Source organism: Bemisia tabaci, chromosome 9 (assembly GCF_918797505.1).
Source record: "Bemisia tabaci chromosome 9, PGI_BMITA_v3".
Classification (NCBI taxonomy): domain Eukaryota; kingdom Metazoa; phylum Arthropoda; class Insecta; order Hemiptera; family Aleyrodidae; genus Bemisia; species Bemisia tabaci.
In genome coordinates this window covers 5,672,220-5,697,721 of record NC_092801.1, presented here as the reverse complement: position 1 = coordinate 5,697,721, position 25,502 = coordinate 5,672,220, and the positions used below count along the sequence as shown (strand labels likewise).

At 39.6% G+C, this 25,502-nt stretch overlaps 1 protein-coding gene and 1 long non-coding RNA gene across 2 annotated transcripts in view; both read left to right on the top strand.

Moving 5' to 3' along the window:
* The first annotated feature begins 2,282 nt into the window (after nucleotides 1-2,282).
* LOC109035154 (uncharacterized) lies at nucleotides 2,283-7,413 on the top strand. Its single transcript, XR_011900523.1, has 3 exons — nucleotides 2,283-2,971; nucleotides 4,091-4,470; nucleotides 6,867-7,413. It is a non-coding gene; the product is annotated as an uncharacterized lncRNA (long non-coding RNA).
* Nucleotides 7,414-12,470: 5,057 nt separating this feature from the next.
* Nucleotides 12,471-25,502, top strand: part of Syt14 (Synaptotagmin 14) — a 101,734-nt gene continuing 88,702 nt past the window's right edge. The window contains exon 1 of the mRNA XM_019048670.2: nucleotides 12,471-12,792. Within this exon, the coding sequence (XP_018904215.2) occupies nucleotides 12,765-12,792 (28 nt within the window). The 5' untranslated portion in view covers nucleotides 12,471-12,764. The remainder of the gene's footprint in view (nucleotides 12,793-25,502) is intronic.

Here is a 25,502-nt window from a genome sequence, read left to right as displayed (position 1 = left end):
AAACTGAGAAAATGTAAGCGAAATCGAAGTTTTATACGTGCTTTTATAATTCTTGATCCGTGTAAATAGTTGAAATGCGAAAATTAGTGCCACTGGATAAGTCGAGTTCATCGGTTGGCTCCCTTTTTTGGGCCCCAAAAGCTACATGACCTAATCAAAACTAACCTCCAAATTTTCGAGTTATCCATACTCTCCCTATGTAGGTACTCTAATATTACCTCGTCTTATTTCTCCGTGTTTGTCTATCAATTTCAACAATAAGCCCGCTGGTGGACGAATCGTCGATTCATGCGACTGAGCTCTTTCTAAACTTCGGTTCAAGCCAGTGACGAGGCGTGAATGATCGATTATCGATTTATCCTCATTTAAAGCTATGACAAAGAATCGATTATTAAGGAGTTTGTTGCGGACACCCTGTTAATCGATCCTTTACCGTAGGTTTAAATGGCATATCAATCGATATACCTCAAAGCACGCCGCGCCGAGCCACACTGGTCAAGCCACCAAGCTCTTTTTAACAGTTCGGTTTAGTTTAAAAGTCCGGTCATACCTACGAAACGAAGTAGGCACAGCTGAATAAACCAAGAGGAGCGGTTATATGAGCCAGCGCGAAATAGTGCCGCGCTAAAGGAAAACGCCGTATGAATATTCGAAGGTTGCCACATTTCCTCCGATAAAATGATAATGTTGAAGGTGATCATTAATGAACACTTTCTCCCGAGATTTTCCGAGAATTTAGATATGATTGTGAATGAAATTCTCTGAAAAATTGGAAGAGAAAAATGTGCAGATTTCCCTGATTATTCGTATTTTATCAAAATACATTTGACAACGTCTGAGAGCTCATAGGGCGTTTTTCTTTAGCACGGCAGCATGGAACATCGTACTCTGGCGCACATAACCAAACTTTCTGTACAGCATCGTCTGGATACAACTATTCGTGCTCTGGGGTAGTCCTCGTTGCATATTCAGATAATTGAAGGCGCCCTGATTTTCTTAGCATTTCTCATCGCGCGCCGCGCTGTTTCATGATACCAAGCAAACCGACGGTGAAACTACCAAACCACGTATCTCGGTTTGCGACGTCGCAGACTTCCTGTCATACTTTATTTTTTAAATGAAAAACTTCTTAACGTCTAGTCTTGAAAATGTCTGTGATTTTTCCTCTTTGTGCGGAGAAAATTCTGTGAAAATTTCAAGGAATGATATTGATTTGGTTGACTTCAAAAAAATAAAATGCGAGCGTAGATTTTTAAACACCGCAAACGAGATACGTGGTTTGGTAGTTTCACCGTCGAAACGCAACTTCAACATGGCCGACGCCAACCCGCCAAAACACACGTGACTGGACTGGATTTTATCAACCGACGCACAGTGGATCGAGTCAATAGGAGAGGTCGGACAAAATTTGGAAACTTTAAAAGCTTATAACTCCGTTGAATCAAAACTTTGAGATTTTATAAAGGGTACATTTGGTTTCCTCGTGAAATTTACTCCTTAAAGTACCCCTTAAAATTCAAAATGTGACGAATTAAACATCAAAATTTTCAGTTTTAGTCAACAATTCCATGTCCGACCTCTCTGATTGACTCGATCTACTGTGCGACGCGTTCATTTTTACATTTTCCTTGCGTTGATAAACACCAAGGTGCTTCCTCGTGATTTGCACGCGGGAGCGTCAACCACGCTGAATATCTTCTGCATTCTAGTGCGCAAGGGTTGCACTGAAAAAAAAATCTCGGTGTATTTACTAAGAAAAGGGTAAAATTACCAAGAATTCAGGGTTCTATTTGATCCCAGTTTTTTCTTGGTAAAATTACCATTTATGGAATTGGTTATTTTACCGAGAATCTCGGTAAAATTATTGAACTTTCTCGGTAATTTTACTGGACCTTGGTGAAAAACGCCAATATTTTTTATCGACTGTGGTAGAATTACCGAGATAAAATGGCAAAGTTACCGGGAAATGATTACCGATAAAAGTGGTACTCTTACCTGAAAAAAACCCAGTAAAAATACCGGTTTTTAGGCAAGTTTACCAGTCTGTCTTGGTAAAATTTCCAATAATTGGTAAAGAAAGTGAGATGGTAAAGGTACCAACGGACCTTGGGAAAAACGCCGAGAATTTTTTTTCAGTGTGGATGGAACGATTCCTCTGTCGTCTCACAAAATGTTCATCTGCAGGGCCGTGGTATCGTTTTGAAGCGGGAAGCTTAAAAAACGCATATTTTCTACGCAGATTATGAAGTTAGGAGTGTATTTTTAACTTTACCGATGCGCTCGTCGTGATTTTTGAACCATTCTCTATAGGAAATGACTCTTTTTTTGTGCTAGCTGAAGTTTGCAAGAGGCGCACTGCCATAAATCACATTAAAGTCATCGCTGTCCATGAAAAAGAGAACATTTGGACGCATTCTAATCAGAAGGAAGTATATTCATTGTGACATGAGCCCTGTAATGCGTGTATTCTAATAAATTTTAAGGCTCTCGTCAGAATGGATATAGTTCCTTTTGATGTAAAGACGTCCATTTTGGGTAAATCCTACATGATCTCGTGTATTCAGCTGTATTTCCCCGGCAAAAAAAGTGGCGTAAGTGAATAATGAGTGCCCTCTCGCGTGTATGCACTTCTAAGACTGCTTACTGTGTTCAGTTCCAGAATGGAATCTCTTTATCACAGCAGGTAGAAATTAGCACTAAAATCTTAATCTGTTCTTTCTTGCGCTATCTCAATCTTTTTAGTTCAGGGAAACTTTACTATGTCCTGATAAGTCTGCAAGTTTTACGTCTTCATGGTAGCCCCTCTGATCTTAATTTTGACTGTGGTAAACGAAGATGATGGTAATATAATAGAGATCAAGAAATTATTGAAATTTGTTTTAAGGTGCTATGCCCCCTAAAAATTCATACATTGGAGATAAGCTCTGAACGAACTTCGCTGGATACTTTTACCGAGAATTATAGTATTCCTGTGAGGATCATTCATTTCTCCCTCCCTAATCCAATTTTCTGCGGACGTAATGTGTTTTTATCAGTCTTTGATACCTACATGAAAACCTCTAACTAATGAGCCAATTAGAGGGCGGCACAGAAATGGTTAAACTCTCCTGAAGGAAAGTCCTAGACTACCTCCGTTGGGGGTCTTCACGTCGAAGATCGAGGTTTCCGTCCCAATGCCCTTCTTACCTAAAAATGTGTAAGCCTAGAGCTCGGATATGTACTGCCGTGCTGTGGAAAAACGCCGTTTGAGTGTTCGAATGTTGCCTAATTTCATATCTTAGAAAATAATTATTTTTAAAAAAAGTTATGAATATTTCTCCTTGACATTTTTAGACACTCCAGGTCAAATTACGAACGAAATTCTCTGATGAATTGGAAGAAAAATACCAACAAATTCTCTCGACAGTTAGATATTCTTGAAAGTAAATTTGGCATTTTTTAACATTCAAACATTTTTCTGAATCATCAATCAGCCGAATATTATCTCTCTACTATAAAAGTACATTATTCGTTGACTGCGATATAGTAGTGCAAACTTTTTTATGAATTTCAGGGAATTTTCACTGTGACGTGTAGCTCATACAATCATTGATTTGCAAGATAGTCCGTCCGTTCTTTCTCCGAAGGAATATTTAATGCGATAATTTTAATTCATAAATGCACTTTGGCGATAGCTGATGTGACCTAGCTCCTTTTTGCTGAACGCGGTCTAAAAATCTCCTCTAAGCTGTGATGTAGTTATCGCATCCCTCCCACACCTCTAGATTTTTGCCCAACCCCATCGCAAATATTTCAATGTTTTACAGCATTACATTATTTTTTCAACATTTTACAATTATTATATTTTCCCCCTAATTTTTTGTAATGAATTAAAGTTTATTATAATTGCGTCTTCTTCTAGTTTTAATTCATGTCGATGTATTCATATTATTACTTTTTTTTCTTGTATTATTGTCGGTTGTATTTAATTTTATGTCTGCTCAGGCAGAATAATTCGGCATCCCAATTTACCGGGCAGATCAATGTTGTTTTTTATTTTATGTTTTACATTTTGAATAAATATCCTATCTATCTATCTATCTATCTACAGATTTTCACGGTGAACCATTTTTAACGAGGAATACGGTTTCCTTCCTACCAACAACGATCTCCATCGTTTTTCTCGCGATTCACACAGAAGCGGCGGGCGTGACATTATTTTCGAAGACGAATTTCACCGGGGATCAGTGCGATATTTCATTTCCGGGCTGTAAACCAGTCTGCGCCAATGTGTTGGGCAGCATATTGTCACTGAAGGCACCCACATATCTATGCATGAAGTTCTACACCACGGCTGATTGCAAAGGTGTACCTGCTACGTACATAAGTGCAGAGAGAGTTTTGCCCTATGCGGCTCCAGGCTGGAGGAATATGAGCGACACACCACACATGAAGGCGAAAGCCATCGGAGATTGCAAACAAGATATAGGGGTAAAGTTTTCATGTTTTCTTGCCGAAAAGAGAGGCAAAGACTAGATGCATTCGAAATCTAGAATACTGGAACTACTTTTTGCGATTAGGAACTTCAATTTCTGGCTCATTCATGAAAATAATTATTTGTATATTTCGTGACCTTCCGGTCAAAGTATCACAAGCGCCATGCGACGTTTGAAATTTCCGGCGCCATCTTATTTTTTTGCGGAGAAATCAAAGGATGAATCTGTTTGAAAATTTCACTGAATTTTATCGGCGGCGCAAAGAAAATTCAGTGAAATTTTCGGACAGCTTCGTTGAACAATTCCTATGTAAAAAATGAAATTGCGGCGGGAATTTTTGAACGTCGCATGACGCTTGTAATACTTTGGCCGGAAGGTGACGATTTTTCGGAAACGAATGGTACATGCGTTGTTTCTAAACTGAGTCAGAAATTATAGCTCCTATAGTCAACCTATAGTGGGTCACTAAACCTTATAATTTTGATTCGATATTCTGAAAATATTCTGAAATTCGCGGTATTATTCAGATTTTTTTCTGATTTGGGAAATTGTAGGTAAATAGATTTAAATTTCTGAAAATCTGCCGCCTCATGACGTCATCAGGTCGCATTGCCCTGTCAAACTCATACACTACAGCAGTAGGTCATTTGGTTATAAGGCCTCTGAAATTGTACATTTTATAATGTAAGTACGAGGGGTTTTTATGCTCAGTTCACGCAGTAGTTTCCTCTGAAAACACGAAATCCTCGAAATGGGCCTGTTGCATGCAAGAGATACAGCCGAGCGAATAGACTTTTCAGAGGTTAAATGACACGAAAATTACGATGGTCACATTAAAAAAGTCTGAAATACACTCCTTACTGCGCATTTTGCGTTGTGAGGAACGCGCTTTTTCAAATTTCCCGCGTCTGGGGGCAGTTTTTTAACGGAAACAATTAACGGCAACTCGCGGCTATTTCCGTCAACTAAAACTGACAACATAACCTAAAAATCGGAGCTCGTGATATCGTGAAATGAAATGTAGAAGGATTGCGTTGGATATCTAAAAGTTGATCGATTTTTTTGCCGCATAAAGCGTATATGGACCACTATAAGAGATCACGTTGGATTTGTAAACAAACTGAAGGAAAAAATAACAACAACAACAACGACTCGGCATCTTCCGGAAATCACCGAGCCCGCCGTTTGCTCGTTTCCGGTGATAAGAAAACTGCCCCCGGACGCGGGAAATTTGAAAAAGCGCGTTCCTGACAACGCAAATTGCGCAGTAAGGAGTGTATTTCAGACTTTTTTAATGTGACCATCGTAATTTTCGTGTCATTAAACCTCTGAAAAGTCTATTCGCGCGGCTGTATCTCTTGCATGCAACAGGCCCATTTCAGACACCTGCAAAGTCTCCATTTCTCGAAAAAAGACTCTAACTGATTCTTCTCATAGATTCCAGATGAGTCGGTTGGTCTGTTTTCGAATACTTCCGAATGTTACTTAAATTTCAGAGTGTCTGACGCCTCGTGACGTCATCAGGTCGCATTGCCCTGTCAAACTCATATATTATAGCAGATTAGGTCATTCGGTTATAACTCCTCCGAAATTGCCTTTTATGTGTACGAGGAGTGTTTTTATGCTCTGTTTACGCAGTATAGTTTCTTCTGAGAACACGACATTCACCAAATTTCAGACACCTGCACCGAAAAAAAGGACGCTGATTTAACATTCTGGATATTAAAAAGTGTGCGACAACTCACAAAACGCTGTATTATCCGCTACAGCAGTTACTTCAGTGATTTCAAGATGTAAAATTAACTGCTATGTTGGTTAATTCAGCGTTCTGTGAGTTGTTGAACACTTTGTTTGCATCCAGAATGTTAAATCAGCATCCTTTTTTTTTCAGTAATTCAAGTAATTTCAAGATGTAAAATTAACTGCTATGGTGGTTAATTCAGCGTTCTGTGAGTTGTTGAACACTTTGTTTGCATCCAGAATGTTAAATCAGCATCCTTTTTTTTCAGTAATTCAAGTAATTTCAAGATGTAAAATTAACTGCTATGGTGGTTAATTCAGCGTTCTGTGAGTTGTTGAACACTTTGTTTGCATCCAGAATGTTAAATCAGCATCCTTTTTTTTCAGTAATTCAAGTAATTTCAAGATGTAAAATTAACTGCTATGGTGGTTAATTCAGCGTTCTGTGAGTTGTTGAACACTTTGTTTGCATCCAGAATGTTAAATCAGCATCCTTTTTTTTCAGTAATTCAAGTAATTTCAAGATGTAAAATTAACTGCTATGGTGGTTAATTCAGCGTTCTGTGAGTTGTTGAACACTTTGTTTGCATCCAGAATGTTAAATCAGCATCCTTTTTTTTCGGTGTGCAAATTCTCCATTCCGCGAAATAGATTCCAGATGAGTCGGTCGGTCTGTTTCCCAATACGTATTTCAAAGGAAAACCTTGCGTGGTTCCTATCAAACAGAAATGCCAAGCGGTGTGCGCGGATATGGCAGGGAAATCGAAGTCGCTCATCGTAAACGCGAAATGTGCCACGCTTTACGCGTCGAAAGACTGCACGGGAGAGGCGATAGACTATATCCGAGACGGACAGAAAGGGGTCGCTTTCCAATACTATCCAGATTGGAACCTTTGGGCCAACTTCCCAAAAATCTCCTCCATCAGTAACTTCTGCGGTTAATAACGGATGAGGGCGGATACGATAAGCCGCGCGCACAGTATAGATTACGCGCAATGCGTGAAGTATCCGTTCAGTCTTGCAGGCGCTAACATGCGTGTCCCGCCGGCTGAAGGCTGCACTGTGTTTAGTGCGATCATTCAAACTGGTACAATCAGCGTTTTCTAACTGTTTTTTAAACAACGTCTACTCAGATGAAAAATTTAAAGAACTACACAAGGGATTTGTAAGGCAAGCGTACACCGTTCCTTACTCCTCTCATATGTATGTATGTACATGACGTGTTCACCAGTGCTGTTGACTCGTTTTTGAAGCTAGAGGCTTAAACAAACAGATTGTGAAATTAAGAGGGTATTTTAGACTTTGCTTTGCTGCTTTGCTGATGACCAGGTGGTGGTTGCTCAAGATCAAGACGACGCGGAATACATGATGCGCAAGTTAGTAAAAGAGTATCGGAAGTGGGGTCTGGAAGTCAGCATATCCAAATCTGAGAAGATGACTTTTGGCGGTGATCAGCAAAGCATTGAGTTGGAGGATGGGCAGCAGATCAAAGGCTGCGAGCACTATAAGTACTTGGGAGTGCGGTTGACCCAGGATGGAAGAACTGATCAAGCGATTAAGGAAAGAAACACCCTGGCAAGGAAGGCTACAGCAATGTTAAATGGAATCCTCTGGGACCCTCGGATTTCCAAGGAGAACAAGAGGAGAATTTACGACGTTGTAGTCAAGAGTACTCTTACATATGGATGTGAAGTTTGGCAGCTGAAGGAGCGGACAAAGGGGATGCTAAGAGCAACGGAGATGGATTTCTGGAGGAGGTCTGCTGGAATTTCTAGGAGAGATCGGGTCCGCAATGAAAGAGTGCGTCAGATCATGGGAGTCGAAAATGACATCATATTCGACGTCATGACCAGACAGCTTGTCTGGTATGGTCATGTCAATAGAATGACGGACGAAAGGCTGCCAAAGAAGTCGCTTGATTGGGTTCCTCCTGGAAGGAGACGAAGGGGACGCCCAGTGAAAGGGTGGCGACAGGGGATTTTAGAAGAAATGAGGGTTTGTCAACTCCCTGAAGGGCTTTGAGAGGATAGGGGACTTTGGCGGCTAGGGGTCGCAGAGCGCCAAAGAGCGCTATAAAAGCGACTTTATACATACATACATACATTTTAGACTTTTCTGATGCGCTCATCGTGATTTTTGAGCCATTCCCTGTACGAAAAACCCGTTTTTCTTGCTCTACCTGAAATTTGCAACAGGACCATTGTTGATTTACAGGAAATTAAGATTAAGGGAGCTCCCGTAGAAACTATTAAATACATAAATGCATCATGGTCATCGCTGGAGCTGGAATAATTGGATTACATTTTGCAAAAAGGAACCACTATTTCTGGCCTATTTTAGAAACAACATACATGCCATTGATTTCTCGATGCAGATATGTGCTTTTGTAGGAGAGCCAGAGAGACTGGCTCCTTATTGCAAAATTGAATCCGATTTTACCATGGTTTACTTTCAACTTCGTGCTGAGGAACTACAGTTCTCGTTTCATTGTTATACATTTATTTTACGACGAAGTAATGTTGTACGGGGAAAAACGGTTATCCCTGACCTTAATTCTGCGCCGTAATTCCTTCAATAAAAAATGAATTAATTATCTAAACATTTCAAAGAAAAATGTTATGACTTTTATTAAAAATATACATGTTTTATCCAGGAAAAGTTGGCAATTCGCGAATATTCATTCGGCATTTTACTTATCACGGCTGAATGGCATTATCACAAACCAACGTTCCGAAGGATAGGTTTAGGAAAGTCGAAACGCCTTCAATTTTTGTGAATTAATACGGACATCGCTGCAGCTTTAATAATTGCATCCAAACGTTGCTATCGATAGTCCTAGAATTATACAATAAATTCGGCCCGTTAAGAGAAAAAGTTGATAACAAGGTGATTTTTGACATAGTGAATCCTTATGACCCCCTGAGTCCCCCAAAGAAAAGTCCTCATCGATAGCGTGTCAGCTTTGGGTTTTTTAAGAGAGGCACATGCCCCGAAATCGGTTTTCTGATCATAATATAACAACTATACTGAATAAGGAGAGAAATGTTTTCACTCCCGAGTATAACTAGTTTGTGCTTAGGACAGGATACATTCCTCTCCTAAGCACCAACTAGTTGTTTAGGAGAGAAAACATTTCTCCCCTCTGCATTGAGTAGTTGTTTTCGAGAGAAACGTAATCTCTCCTGAGCAACTAGTTGGTGCTTAAGGGAAGAATGCATTCCTTCCTATGCTTTAACTAAATGCTCAAGAGAGAAAATATTTCTCTGCTTCGCACTGAGTACTTTGTTTAGGAGAGATGTGTTTTCTCTTTCAATCATATGTAGACTGATTGCTTCATATTACCCAGGTGTCTATCACAGAACAAAATCAGCTCCTTATTAATTTTTTCCTCTAACTTTTGTATAATTCCTGGACTACAACATCATTCGGAAAAGGGTCCAGGGAAATCAAAACGCAGTCAATGTTTGTACATGCAATATACACAGCACTGAATAGTTGTAGCCTGCATTTACGATCATAATTGTTCAGAGAGAGGGGGTCAGAAAAGTCAAAACGCCATTAATTTCTATAGATCTAATACGGAAAGCGTCACTGTGCGTGCAAAGAGCTCAATCGAATGTGTTCATCCGACGCGACAGGCATGTTAGCGCCTGCAAGACTGCGCGGATACTTCACACATTGCACGTAATGTACCGTGTGCGCTTCAATCCTCGCGTTTCCTCTCGAATGCTGCCATTCGTAGGAAGGACGTCGAATGGGCATTCGAGAGTTGCCAAATTTTCCAAGATAAAACATGTATTTTTTAGGAACGTTGTGCATTTTTTTCCTTAACATTTTCAGATGTTTCAGTGTGAATACCGTTTAAAATTGTCTGAAATTTTGGGGGAAAATATTCACAATTCTCTAAGTAAATTCGTTTTTGGTTCAAGGAGAAACGGCAACGTGTGGAGGTTCATATACGGCGTTCTACCTCGACACGGCAGAATGGTTGATACGAAAGTTACTTTTTACCGTCCTTTAGTGCGTCTAAATACTTAAAATGTCGAATATATTGATGAATTTCACATTTTTATCTTTTAATATTTTTTCTTGTTTCATCTCTGTTGCTTGACTTAAATGAGAACTTCCGTAAATTCCACTGAATTTCGTATATGTTAAATCTTCTTTGGATCTCTAAATTACTTACGGGACTTATTAATCGTGTAGGTTTTTGTACATATGTAAGATTTTCTAGATGAATACCGTAAAAATCGATTTATTTTTTGCTAAATTCGCATTCATTATTTTTTTTTTTCGTTTTTCATTCTAATTTTACTTTCTTTGATAATTTTGCTATCTCAATTCTTATTCTGCGAGTGATTTTATATTTTAAAGGATTTTTGTTTTTCCGTGAAATTTCCACTTCTTTTGAACAGTCACCGTTTGAGGGAATCCTTCTTTGAGCTTCATCGATGAAAATGTTGGTTTCTTGCCCCTTCATCGGCCCCTACGAAAACCATGCGGTAGGAGAGATGCAACTTATTGAGCTCGTGAGTGCACCGTGGTATCACTCGAAATTGAAGGCTTTTTCTTATTTGCAAGGATCTGCGGTCGTATCGCGCGGAATATTCTCTCTTCGGGACGATAAGTTATTGTTACAGGGAGATATATTTTCTCTCCGGAGAATTAGTTAGTGTTCTGGAGAAATATTTTCTCTTCGGAGCGATAAGTTATTGCTAGGGAGAGAGTTATTTTCTCTCCGAAGAAATTAGTTAATGTTCCGGAGAGAAATAGTCTCTCTTCGGAACGAGAAGTTTATGCTGGGAAGAAAATTATTTTGTCTCCAGAGAAATAAGTATTAGTGTTCTGGGGGAAAACATTTTCTCTCCGGAACACTAACTGATTTCTCCGTAGAGAAAATAATTTCCTCCTTGGCCCTTGGATTTTTTGGACTATCGCCCTTCGAACAGAAATCGATTCAATTGTAATAGAGAAATTGGACGACATTTTGCAATTTGGAACTATAAATTCTAGCCTGGTTTAAAAACAACGTATGTGCCATTAGTTCCCTATGCACATAAGTGTTTTTCCAGAGGAGCCTGAATTAATAGTTCCAAATTGCAAAATGTAGTCCAATTAGTGTCTGGTGGTTTTTCAGGACAATTTGGCACCATCACTAAGGCCCGTAGCTACGAAGTCATACGTGTTATTAGAACCCGCTATAACTCGTGGCCTTACAAACCAGTTTGTCAAACTTTTTAATGGTTGCCTGGTCACTGCTGGTGCGCGCCAGCAGTGGCGAGGAGTGAGTAATTGATTATCGATGTTTCCTCATTCGAAGGTGTGGTAAAGAATCACCAAAAGGCAAAAAGCACCAAGATAGCGGTGGCTCGAATGTGAAAAAAAATAATGGAAACATAACCTAATTGTGATATATCAAGAGTAAATTGTCATTTTCATCGCACCGAAATGAAAATAGATTAAGAAATTATTCACGAATCAATCTCATTTTATTTTCTTGCAATTTTTTTTTTGTTATGGCCTGGTTACACGATCAAATTCCGATCAAATTCCGATCAAATTCCGATCAAATTGTGACTGATGCATACCATCCACCATCAAATTTCTGCGGCCTGTAAAAATTTGATGGTAGACGATGGAGCTGTGGGGCTCATCCTTCATCTGATTTCCTCACAACCGTGCTTATTTCATGCTTATTTCAATCAACACGCTGTTTTAATTAATTTTACTCGTCAATCTAGAGAACTCTCGACTGCCATCTTGGTCATCATTTTAATCGGAATTTGACGGGAATTTGATCGTATAACCAGGCCATTAGGTTTTGATCAGTTTTTTTTGATGTGTTTTTGGATAACAGACATCGCAGGGCTCCTTATCCTTATCCCTCAATATCGTTCGTTTGGGTGTTCACTTTTGTAATACCATGGCCAGCCCAGGCCGACTGATAATCGAGATGTCTCAACTCTGGGTATAAAGGGACTCTACTCCGACGGAAGGGCATATCTCAATTTTCACGTGAGCCTCGTTTCACAAATAAATCCACGCTTCCCAGGGCTCATACAGAACTCGAGGTACGCCCTTCCGTCAAGGGAAGGACGATCCAAGCGGAAAGGACGCGAATCCTGAGCGAGAGAGTGGTGGAGAGGAGGTGGTAGGGGGTGCAGGGTGTGACTCGACTGCGCAACTCGGAGAAGCCACCGGCAACACCGCAGCGTCGTGCTGTGAAGCATAACCCGCTTAGGGCAGGGGCAACTTTCTCGAACGCCGCTCAGTACGGCTTTCAAGCTGGCCCCTCGCAGTTCAACCGAGCAACTGAACATCAGCTAACGCGATAACGCGGGTGTCCACACGCAACTGAACGCGATGCTCACATAATTGCTATGTTCCCTATCGCTTATAATTGGTTGGTCCGATTCAACTCGATTTAGCCGTCGTTTCAATGCGTTTATAAAAGCTTGGTTGTTTAGTGGTCGGCCCGGGCCGAAAATTAGGGCTACCATGGTCACGTAGCTTACTTGTTGATGCGCCTTTTGTGCTCATCCTGAGGAAATGATAGATCTTCATCAAAGATCTCAAGGTAAGAGGTTTTTAAGTGGATATTTCAATATTCGGCCAGTTTTCTCAAAAATAACGCCTGACCTCACTGACAAATTTCAGAAGGATGAAAATAATTCAGCAACGTTCGGCGATGATTAAGAATATTTGGACGTGTATCCAAGTGAATTGGCTCAAAAGAAATCATCCACAAAGGTTTTGCGCGCGCCACACAGTGGATCGAGTGAATCTGAGAGGTCGGACATGAAATGTTTGACTAAAACTGCAAATTTGTACGTTCATTTTGTCACATTTTAAATTTTCAGGGATGCTTTTACAAGAATATTTCACGAGGAAACAAATGAAACCACTTTTGGAATTTTAAAGCTTTGTATATAAACGGAGTCATAAGCTATTGAAGTTTCCAAATTTTGTCCAAACTCTCCTATTGACCCGATCCAATGTGCGCCATACTTCCTTTTAATTTATTTTATTTTATTTTATTTATTTATTTATTTTTTGAAGGTGCTGAGCGTTTATACAATACTTTTCGTAGTAGCACTTGGTGTAATGACGTTATGATGTAGCCAGTGCTATAAATATAAAATAAACTTACATTTAAATGCTGAAAAGCTTCGATTGTGTAATTTAATGAATAAAAGCATATAATGTAAGTTTATTTGCGTTATTTACATCCATAGCACTGGCCACCTCGAGGCACAATCACTTTATTTATACACAATTTCTTTCAGCGGAAATAAATTCATTTAAAGAGGGTAGTTCTGAAATTTGTAGATTTCCTCAAAATTCTCGAGAACCCATCAAAAACTGTCACTGTTGTTTATTAGTGGATTTTTCTTAGCTAGAACTAGAATGAGGGAAAAGACTTTGAATTGAGCCTATTTAGACCTAAAATTGTTATGAATAAGTACACTGGAAAAAAAACACATTGGATCTAGAGTCCAGACTCTTGAAAACATTGACAAGAAAAAATACTCTTGATTCAATCGGATTTTTGCTTGAATCAAAACGAAATCCGCTTAAAGTAAGAGGCTTGGTTCTTGATTTAAGCTTAAATCTGATTGAATTGAGAGTATTTTTTCTTGTCGATGTTTTTAAGAGTCTGGTATCTAGATCCCATGTGTTTTTTTTACCAGTGTAGATGTCCAGTTACTCCAAAGTAAGAGGTTGACGTATGTACCCTTATTCTTATCATTTTTTATCTAGGCTCGATATTTAAGTGTTATGAGCACGTAGATATGAGCAGTTATTATGGCATGGTCTTGTGCGGAGAATGTCGTCACCTTCCGACCAAAGTTCCACAAGTGCCATCCAACCCTTGAAAATTTCCGCCGCCATTTTATTCTTTTTACAAAGAAATAGTTCAACAAAGCTGTCCGAAAAGTTCATTGAATTTTCTTTAAGCTGCCGATAAAATGCAGCGAAATGTTCAAACAGATTTGATCAACAACTCCGCTGTAAAAAAATATAATGGCGGCGGAAATTTTTAAACGTCGCATGACGCTTTTTGATGCTTTGGCCGCAAGGTGACAATTTCCGATGCGAGGTTGCCGAAAAAGGTTTTTGAGGGGACCCCTCCAGGCATGCGTCGTAGAGGGCTAAAAGGTGGATAGAAGGCATCCAAAAAGAGGTAGAGAGTGTGCAAGAGGGCAGTTTGGAACGTTAAAATGTATTCAAACCCTCACCGAAAAAGGTGAAGTTGATATAACCCCTGGTCAAAATTGGCAGTAGAATCTGTGTTCCAAAATACCATAGACCTACGGCCGGCTGTAAGATTTCCAATAGCTTCTATAGCCGGCAACACAATTTCTCATAGCCTTTTATAGCCGATGGCGATTAGGCAACAGCCTGGCGATAAAGTGTATGCTAAACGTTGCTAATTACGAATGCTAGGACTTAGTGAGTTTTTGGACTTTGGACTCTTGGACTCTTTTTCGGCCGTAGTATCTTGATTTATTTTGCGAGGAAAGCTCCGTACTTTTGATGGATGCCTGCCATTCCTATTATATTAGAGCGCCTTCAGTTTCGTATGATACTGTGCAATACCTCTGGTGTGAAATAGTTGCTTCAAGCGCCGTGGTACGCTGCGGCGGGCGGGCAGCCAACGCAAAACGCGCATTGGCGCCTACAAACCTAACAGGGATACTTCACGCGTTGCGCAATGCGTGAAGTATCCCTGTTAGGTTTGTAGGCGCCAGTGCGTCGTCGCTGCGCTTTGTGTCAGGCTCCAATATTTAATCTCGCGGAGTCAGCGTTATTCAACTCATGATTTTGAAATGTTTGCACATCCTGTATGGATTATTCTCGTTTTAATTAATGAAAAAAAATATGTACTAAAGGAAAATATAACGTGTGTTTTGTAAATATTAAGGTGGTTCCGTATCAAAATTAATGATTTCCAAAGCACACGAATTTCTACACAATTTCTTATAGCCTTTTATAGCGAATAGCGATAAAGTGTAAAGCCCGGCGATAGGAACTATAGCCCGACTGTATACACTGTTTTTAGCTTCGTATAGCCCGGCTATATGATTTGCTCCGCTTTCTACAGCCAGCTATATGATTTTCAATAGCCTTCTTTAGTCAGCTATAAGAACTCCTATGGTATTTTGAAACGCAGCTCCAATCGCAAATTTTTACCAGGGACATTCTGGATGTATAAAAAGTGTGCGGGAACTTGTAAAATGCAGAATCACCCGTTACAACAATTACTCTAGCTCGATACATGATCAAATTCCAGAACCAATTACTATAAAAGTGTCGGGAGTCATCAGTCTTAAAATCATTATTTTGCTTAATTTTAAAATGAAAACTCGGCAGAAATGTTTCGTGTGACAGGAAAAGATGAATGGTGGCACTTCATTCTGATCAAAACTGGACGGGCCGTCAAATTTTGATCAAAGAGGACTGTTGCATGGTGACCACCAGTCATCAACTGGTCTACTTTGATCATAACTGGTTCGGAATTTGATCGTGTATTCAGAACTAATGCCGAGAAGCGAATCCAACTACTCGCAAATTGACAAGTTCTCGCACACTTGTTTTACATCCGGAATGTTAAATCAACCTCAATTTTTTCGGTGCTCTTTCGTTTAGGAAACGACAAACTTTCTGCGGATAATTCTAAATTAGTGAAGAAAATTTCCACACTCAAAAAACAAGTATGGGAAGAGTGACTTGCCGGCCGAGTTATGGATCATGTAGCCCTAAAATATAGTCCAGGGAGCCATGCTGATAGGTTCACGACCAATAAAGTATGGCTCAGAAAGCCATACTGTAGACGGCAAGTCACTTTGGTTAGAAATTATGGATCTCCGAGCCATTTTTATGGGTCTCAGAGTCATACCTTTTCTGAGTGCAGAACATTTCAATAAGAGATGTCGTTAGATTTCTTTCATAGAAAATAAAACACACTGAAAAAAAAATCTCGGTGTATTTACTAAGAAAAGGGTAAAATTACCAATAATTCAGGGTTCTATTTGATCCCAGTTTTTTCTTGGTAAAATTACCATTCATGGAATTGGTAATTTTACCGAGAAATCTCGGTAAAATTATTGACTTTCTCGGTAATTTTACTGGACCCCGGTAAAAACGCCAATATTTTTTATCGATTGTGGTAGAATTACCGAGATAAATTGGCAAAGTTACCAGGAATTGATTACCAATAAACGTGGTATTCTTACCTGAGAAAAACAGTAAAAATACCGGTTTTTAGGTAAGCTTACCAGTCTGTCTTGGTCAAATTACGAATTATTGGTTAAAAAGGGAGATGGTAAAAGTACCAACGGACCTTGGTAAAAACGCCGAGAATTTTTTTTCAGTGCATGGGCAGTAGAAACGTCGCAATCGGAGATACGCAATTTCCGACCTTAGCCATCTAATATTTATGATTGACCGGAGGAAATTGGCCCCCGAAGTTTGCCCTCTTGATGTCATCAAGGCAGACAACGAGGACCCAATCTTAATTTACTGGGAATCGATGCTGGTGTGGGCGTGACGCTACCGGAATCGAAACCCGGTATTTAGTCGAGTGAGTGGATTAAAAAATTGCGGAAATTGAAGGCACTCGAGCGTGCAGGGAGCGTAGGTGAGACGGAGTCTTTGTTTGCTCGTTTTGGCGGGAAAGGACACGGAGTACCGTTGCGTGTTTTTCCAATTTATCACCACCGCCACCGCAATCGCCGATCATGAACTCCACCCCCGAGTATGCTACGATGGTTCACTAAACTATGAACGAATTTTGACTTGCGAATACATGTACATTTCTCTGAAGGTAAATCACGCGTGGAGCACGATGCGCACATTGAAAACGCGAGAAAATAACTCGACAACTGAGAAATACGCAGTTCAAATCGCGCGCAACTTATCTGCAAATTTGAAACGCCCCGGTTTCGCGCCGAACCGAGTGATGTCATCCGGCACTAATCAGAAGCGAGCACGGGTTTCTACGACTTCCGTCAAATGTCTATCTACTCCTTATATGTGGGAACAAAACTAAAGTCGAACTTATATCTTTAAAATTAAAGTATCGAATCTCATTTATGTTATCTTTAGTGGACAATCAATAATTTCACAAAGAAAGGCGTTTTATTATAACACACGTCAGTGGAAAATGAGAGCAGGAGATGACGATTTGACTACCGCAGTACATCACTACCGTTAGTTTACCGTCATTCGGGTGCGTTTGATATGTCTTGCAGTTTTTAGAGTTTTCAAGAGCGGTTTTCTCCGCGATTTCGGCTCCATAGCTGACACAACTTTAAACGAGGATAAATAACAATTTTTGAAACCATTCATACAACTGTATTACATATTTCAATATGGAACCGCTATTTCTGGCCCATTTTATAAACAACATACATGCCATTGGTTTCCCTATGTAGCTATGTGCTTTTATGGCAGAACCAGATACAGGCGTTCCTTATTGCAAAAAGTAATCCAGATAGTGATTCCTGATTGGAAAATTTGGTCCATCTTACTTGTTAGTTTTGAAAACATGTTATTTATCCTCATTTGAAGTTGTGTTCATGTAGTGCCGATAAATTTTCAGCAAATTGCGTTATGCAACAACAAAGTTTTTACATAACACGGCAGTCATACCGAAACCCGTTCAAGCCATTTGGAAGAGGATGATATGGGTGTATTCCTGCCAAACAGAACTATGTGCATTATGACATGAGCCCTGTTATGCATATATTCTTATGGGTATCATGGCTCATGTTTGAATGCACATAGTTCCGTTTAGCAGAAATACGTCCATATGATGACCCACTGTGGGAATATGATGGGGTGTGTCCGTACTGTCCGTGTCATGGGCGGTGATAGCACGTGGTGCTGCGGTGGTGGAGTCATGCAGGGTGTAAAAAATTCATGGCGCTATCAACTGCGGCATTGGCATTGATAGGCGGAAAATGTCACTTAAATGTTGTCGGCAAAATAAATGGGAGTTACCCGGCAACCCGAATATCCACGGCCGGGCAACACTATTGCAACACACGCCATTGCACCGTTTCAAAATTTCCGATTTTTTAATTTTTATTTGATTTTTAAACGGGGCTAGTTAAATCGTGCCGTTTTTTATCTTGGCTCTTTAAAAGATGAACTGGATTACATTTTGCAAGAAGGAACCACAAGCATTCCAATGTTGCTAGGATTGTGCAAGTTACAAACTACTGAAATCATGCAAAAACTTGAATTTACAAAGGTAATTTTCATAACGAATTAAAAGTTTATTGGGAGTGAAGATAAAACTTGTTTAGAAGATCAGTTGGATCGCATTCAGCAAAAAGGAACCACCGCGATTACCGTGTTGTAAAAATGTCGCTTCCTCATTATTATCTAACAGATCTCTTAGAGAGGCAAATAGTTTTTCCTACCCACCGAAAAATTGTTAATTTTAAAGGAAAATAATGGTGTAAATTTTAATCTTGTTCGTAAATTAAGTATTTTCAAGAGAATAAAATACGTTGCACGATTTTGAAAACGCTCTAATCGCGCTGGTTCCTTTTTGCTGAATGCGATCCAGTTCACGCTTATTACAAGGTAAACAAATTTGCACAATCTTAGCGTCAGTGAAATACTCTTGGTTCCTTTCTGCAAAATGCAATCCAACTTATGTTGGTTCAATAAAGCTTAATTCTTGTAGAAGCCACCTTTAACGAATCCAAAAAAAAAAGAAAAAAGAAAATGAAAAGATGAAAGTATGATGTGTATGTACGTGTGCAAAGTTTTGAGTGTAAGAGATAAGCTATGTGGTAACTTGAGACAGCGCGGCGCGCTATGAGAAAATGCCAAGAAAGTCAGGGCGCCTTCAGTTATCTGAATATGCAACGAAGACTACCCTAGAGTACGAATAGTTGTATCTAGACGTTGCTCTTAAAGAAGCCAATGCGCCTCAATTTAGTTGCACATGGGCGGTGATTTAACGAGTTTTCGCTCCTTAGTTTGAGACGTTGTAGACACTTCACTGAGGAAAAAAACCGGTGGTCCTAGAGTATAGACTCTTGAAAACGATGACAAGAAAGATTGCTATTGATTCAATCGGATTTTCGCTTAAATCAAGAACCCAGCCTCTTAAATCAGGCGGATTTCCTTTTGATTCAAGTAAAACTCCGATTGCATCAAGAGTATTTTTACTTGTCATTGTTTTCAAGAGTCTGGACTCTAGATCCAAGCGGTTTTTTTTCCAGCGTTTCTCGTGCTTCAATTCTTCGAAGGGCCGAAATTCCCCAATATTGAACATAATTTTACTTGATCCTTAGTTTTCCCTCCGATTTTTTTTTGTCACTCCATACTCCTTACGGCCTCTTTGTCTATCGCTTTGTCTATCAAGTTCAACAATCATGCAGCTCGCTGAATCGTATTCATATATCTGGTCCTTAAACTGCCCCTTTCCTTAGGAGACTTCCTTCGGTTTAACTTGTGATTAAGGGAGATTTAACGAGGTCCTTAAAAAGCATTAAATAATGGACGACTTTTGCCAACCACAAGTAAAATTCGGACGTATTTATGCTAAAAGGAACTATGTTACACGCAAATCGTATGCACATAGTTCTTTTTAGCATAAATACGTCCGAATGGATCCTTGCAAGGCGGGTTTCACTGAGTTCCCACAGCGCAAAACATACAAAATACGGAAGAAATTTTTTTTTTATTTTGACAAACTTTAATGTAGGGTGTGAACCTACCCTAAAATTTACAAAACTCGCAGTATGCTTTCTTTGATACTTCGTACTTTTTGCAGCGGGAAATTAGTGTAATTCCTCGCAAAGATGTCCATTTTCAACGATATATATTGCTAAATTTTACTCGTGGTTGGCAAACATTTTTCTTTTTTTTAATGCTTCTTCAAGGATATCGTCGAACGTCGCACACCGGACCGAGTCAATAGGAGATGTCGGACAAAATCTGGAGACTTTGAAAGCTTATATTTTCGAAAATATGAAACATGAAAGTTTAAGAGGGACTTTTATCGTAAGATTTCTTTCTAGAAACACCCCTCAAAATTGAATTTGAGGTGAAATAAACATCGAATTTTGAAATTTGAGCCAAAACTTTCGTGTCCGACCTCTTCACTTAGCTCATTCCACTGTGCGCCGATCTCTGAAGGTGATTCGATAGACGCTATATTTTGTGTCAGAACGACATGCGATGTATATCGCATCGATTGGTACCATTTTTTCAGCTACTCGTCATTTTTATCGAATTTTGAGGTCGCAATTCTGTTGTCAGGAGACTAAAGAATTCACTTACCAATTTTGACAAACAAATTCAACGTTAAAGGCGTAGTTTTTTCAGAGGAAAATTATAGCATCCGAGTGCAGTTTCGATATCAGTAATAAATGCTACATTTTCCCTCTAAAAAAAAAAACCACGCATTTATCACGTTGAATTTGTTGGTCAAAATTGGTAAGTGAATTCTTTAGTTTCCTGACAACAGGATTGCGATCTTAAAATTCGAGAAAAATGACAAGTAGCTGAAAAAATGAAACCAATCGATGCGATGTATATCGCATGTCGATCTAACAAAAAAATATGGCGGCCATCAAATCACCAATGACAATGGATACGGCTCTCTATCTCTTCACTTGAATGTTTTCAAACTCTTTTCCAAAGTTGTAGTGTCCTTCAGACGGAACCCCAATAAACTTGTTCGGATGAAGGACCTTAAGTCGTCGACGAAACCCTGAACAAGAGCCTCTCTCCAACCCATTGTTGCCAGGTTGTACGATAAAATATCTGAATATTTACGCATATTTTTTTAATATGTTTGAATATTTTACATTTTTTTATTTTTTACCTTCATTTTTTAATTCCTTAATATTTATTTATTTCAATATATTTTATTTTATTTATTTATTACAATATATTTTATTTTATGTGTTGTTTTTAATATATTTTATTTTATTTTTTTATTTTAATATATTTTATTTCTTTATTCATTCATGAATATTTTACTTGGTTTTAAACGGAGAAAATTGCTGATTTTTCAGCACAATCTGGCAACAATGCTCCGACCCGTCAATACCAGGGTTCGCTCCCTAATTTCAAAAGCACAACATTCTCTCTCGCGATGAGCGTCTTGAAAAGTTCTCCCGGGAGTTTATCCAAGTTCCGAGCCAGGTATTATAGCGTCGCCCCTCTTACGCAAGGGCTTATCTCATTTTCCACGTGAGCCCTGCTTTACATATGAACCCATGCTAACTGGGGCTCATGCGGAAATCCAGATACGCCTTCGCGTTAGAGGAGCGACGTTACAGCGGCGTGTCGTGCTTTGCGATGGATCGTTTGATCTGCCATCTAAACTCGTGAAAAAAGATCGATTATCAGGATATTCGCAGATAAACACGTTAATAAATCGATTCTTTACCGTAGATTAAATAGGACAGTATCGATTAAATATCGCCAGCGCTCCGCCGAAAATGAAAAACAAAACAAAACGGTGGGATCCTCGAACCTTGAACGAAGGCACCGAGGGAAAGGGGGGGCGGGGGGCGGTTTTCTCAAGACAGGGATGAGTGAAGACCACTCATCTAATCGAAAGTATGCAATACGCGGGGAGGGTGGAGTTGGGGGGGGGGGGGAGCAAAACAAACTCGAAGTGGGGATGTCACTCAAGTCGCGCGTTCCGGGTAGGTTGTTAAGGTGTATCAGGGTTGTCTGCTTAGAATCGAATGTTTTCAAAAAGGCACAGGTCGATTTCCGTATTGAACCCTGAGTGTGTAAGCATGCATGGAAACTAGGGCTCAAGAGATGGACTTGTTTCTCTTCGAAAACGATTGGCTTATTTGACTCTGACACTCTCTGCCGTGTAGAAAAATAGGCGGAGGTGGTGTCCGTATTTTTTAATAATTGTACCTCTCTACGTCGCGAATGTAAACGAATGTGTTGAGTTTGGATTGACAAGGGAAAAACAAATACCAGTGCTACTGTGGTAAGAAAATTCGTATGCTTTGTAAATCCTTAAGTTTGTACGGAATCACCTTAATATTTACAAAACGCACATTATATTTTCTTTTACAACATTTTTTTTTTTTTTTTTAATCAATTAAAATGAGAATAATCCATGCAGAGTGTGCAAATATTTCAAAGTTATGAGTTGAAAAACGCTGACTCCACGAGATTAAATATTAGAGCCTAACACAAAGCGGAGCGGCGGCGCACTGGCGCCTACAAACCTAACAGGGATACTTCACGCATTGCGCAATGCGTGAAGTATCCCTGTTCGGTTTGTAGGCGCCAATGCGCGTTCAGCGCTGGCTGCCCGCCTGCCGCGCCGCGCCGCAGCGTACCGCGGCGCTTGAAGCAACTATTTCACACCAGAGGTATTGCACAGTATCATACGAAATTGAAGGCGCTCCAATATATTAGGAATGGCAGGCATCCTTCAAAAGTACGGAGCTTTCCTCGCAAAATAAATCAAGATACTACGGCCCAAAAAGAGAGCGGTAGTCCAAAAACTCACTAAGTCCTAGCATCCGTAATTAGCAACGTTTAGCATACACTTTATCGCCAGGCTGTTGCCTAATCGCCGCGCCATCGGCTATAAAAGGCTATAAGAAATTGTATTGCCGGCTATAGAAGCTATTGGAAATCTTACAGCCGGCTGTAGGTCTATGGTATTTTGGAACACAGATTCTACTGCCAATTTTTACCAGGGCCGACAAAATGTGTATTTTCGAAGAGAGTTATGAATATTTTGTCTTTAAAGTTTCAAGTAGGTAATTTAGATCTAATCGCGAAATTCCCCGTAGAACTCGAAAATGTATATTCACATACCGATGGACCACAGTGTGAGATTACGTATCTCTAAGCGATTCATGATTTATTTTATCTCTGGAGAACTAGCCAACGTAATTTGTTGAAAAATCCCTTGATTTTTCCTATCTATTTGCGAAATATCCTACGCAAATTTGGAGATTTAAAGTGCATTCGCTTCTCTTCGAAAAAATACTATAGGGGTGGAAGTTTTGAAACACTGTAATGATGCTAAAGAAAATCGCCGCATGAGCTTTCGGATGTCGCCAAATTTCCTCTCAGAAAATATTTATTTTGGAAGAAAGTTATGAGTATTATTCGTTGAAATTTTCAGACACTTTGGATTAAATTACGAACAAGAGTCTCTGAAAAAACGAAAGTGGACTATTTATTTTCAAATTTACCCGGAAATTCATGTTTTATCATATGAAATTTGGCAACTTCCGATGACTCAATCTGCGTTCCTCCATAGCATGTCAGACTGGAGATACGTGGCTTTGCTCTTTGACCATCGATATTTCCTTGAAAATTCATATTTTATCAGAGGAAATTCGGCAACTTCCGACGGCTCATACATGGTTCTTCCTAAGCATGGCAGTAAGCTGTCGTGCTATGGAAGAACGCCGTATGATAATTCGAGAGTTTCCAAATTTCTTTCGATAAAATGCTTATTTTTGAGAAAAGTTATGAATATTTTTCCGATTAATTTTCAAGAACTGTAGGTAAAATTGCGAAAAAAATTATCTGAAAAATTAGAGGAAGAATATTCATACAAACTTCCCCCAAAATTCGTGATTTACCAAAGGAAATCTGGCAACGGCGAAAGGTTCATACGGCGTTTTTTCTCAGTAGTAAGGATGTTGATGCGCAGTTAGGCAAGAAATCCCTCCGAAAATCTTCCGAAAGAGGAAGCGGTGTTGTATAGGGCTCACTTGGCAGCTCAACTGCGGGAAGAGGCTCTAACTGGGGGACGAGGAGGGGGTAGGGGAGCACCAGGGAGATCGATAGACTCCCCGCCCCCCCCCCTGCTTCCAACCCCCTTTCGCCTCCCGGCAACCTCGAGGTGGCTCCTGCGCCCAGGTGCTTTTCCGCCCATCGCACGGCCGGATCTAAATTCAGGATTTTCGAGCCGAAAAATTGCACCGTTGATTGGTCCCAGCGACGCACCCCAAGTTAGTGATCCGATATTAAATCCCTAGCAGGAAAGAAAAAACATCCCTCGATTTCGCTAAAAATTCCTGAAGTCCCAGATTTGCTCAAATATCCCAAAAAAATCCCCAGATTTTGCAAAAAACCGCCATTTTTGACGTTGAATCATGACGCCTATTCGATATTTCGATTTGCAATATTGAAATATGATTGGCTCGTTTGAATTTTGCCGCTTTCTGAAAGCATAGTGCCAAGCAGTGCTAAAACAGACCAATAAAATGAAAGAATATTGGTTGAGTTTTCATTATTGTTTTTTTTTTTTTTTTTTTACTGCTAAAGATGTTGATTATATCGAGTGGCGCAATCCTTTCTGTTCCGATTAAAAAATTAAACACTAAAAGTGGCCCGAAACTGTATGTAACAAGGTGGAGAAATGGTGCTGGGTTTCTGTTCCGGTTTATTTACGGGAAAAATAATGTTGCCAATAAGGATTACAAAATATAGATGAAAAAATATTTTCGCTAAAATTTGTAATCTTCCTAAGGCACAATAATACATTTATTTGAACTCTCCGGAATGCGTGAGGTATCACGCCGCATTTGAAAGCGTTTTCAAAACATCCAAGTTCTGATATCCGGATTATTGCTTTGCAAAGTTCCTATTATAATGTTTTTTTTCCTACCATTTGTTTGTTTTCAATCCTCCTATAAAAACTACTCATTTGCTGAATATACTTCTGGCTGGAGCGCATTTTAGCTATGCATTCACCACTGCAAAAATGTCAAAGGAAATCGACAAAGCCAGCGTGTATAAGGCTCTTTCGATTGTAATCTTCCGTCGCATTTCTAAGGCGCAATAATACAACTATTTGAACTCTCCGGAATGCGTGAGGTATCACGCCGCATTTGAAGGCGTTTTCAAAACAGCCAAGTTCCGCTATCCGGATTATCGTTTTGCATAGTTCATAGTCTTTTGTTATATTCCGTACCACTTGTTTATTTTTAATCCTCGTATGAAAACCACTCATTTGCTAATACAATTTTAGCTGCAGCGCACTTCAGCTATGCATTCACCACTGCGAAAGTGTCAAAGGAAATCGACAAGCCCAGCGTGCATGAAGGCTATTTTAATAATTGAGGTGTAAAAGTCGTATTTGCTTACTTTTACCTCATCAAAAAACAAAAATCCCTAGATTGTCTGAAAAATCCCTAGATCTGGGGATAAATCCCTAGACATCGGATCACTGCCCCGCGTAGCAGCAATCGCGATAAGTTGCGATTTGATCGAAGAATGTATCGCGATTTTTCCGACATCGATTTATTGCAA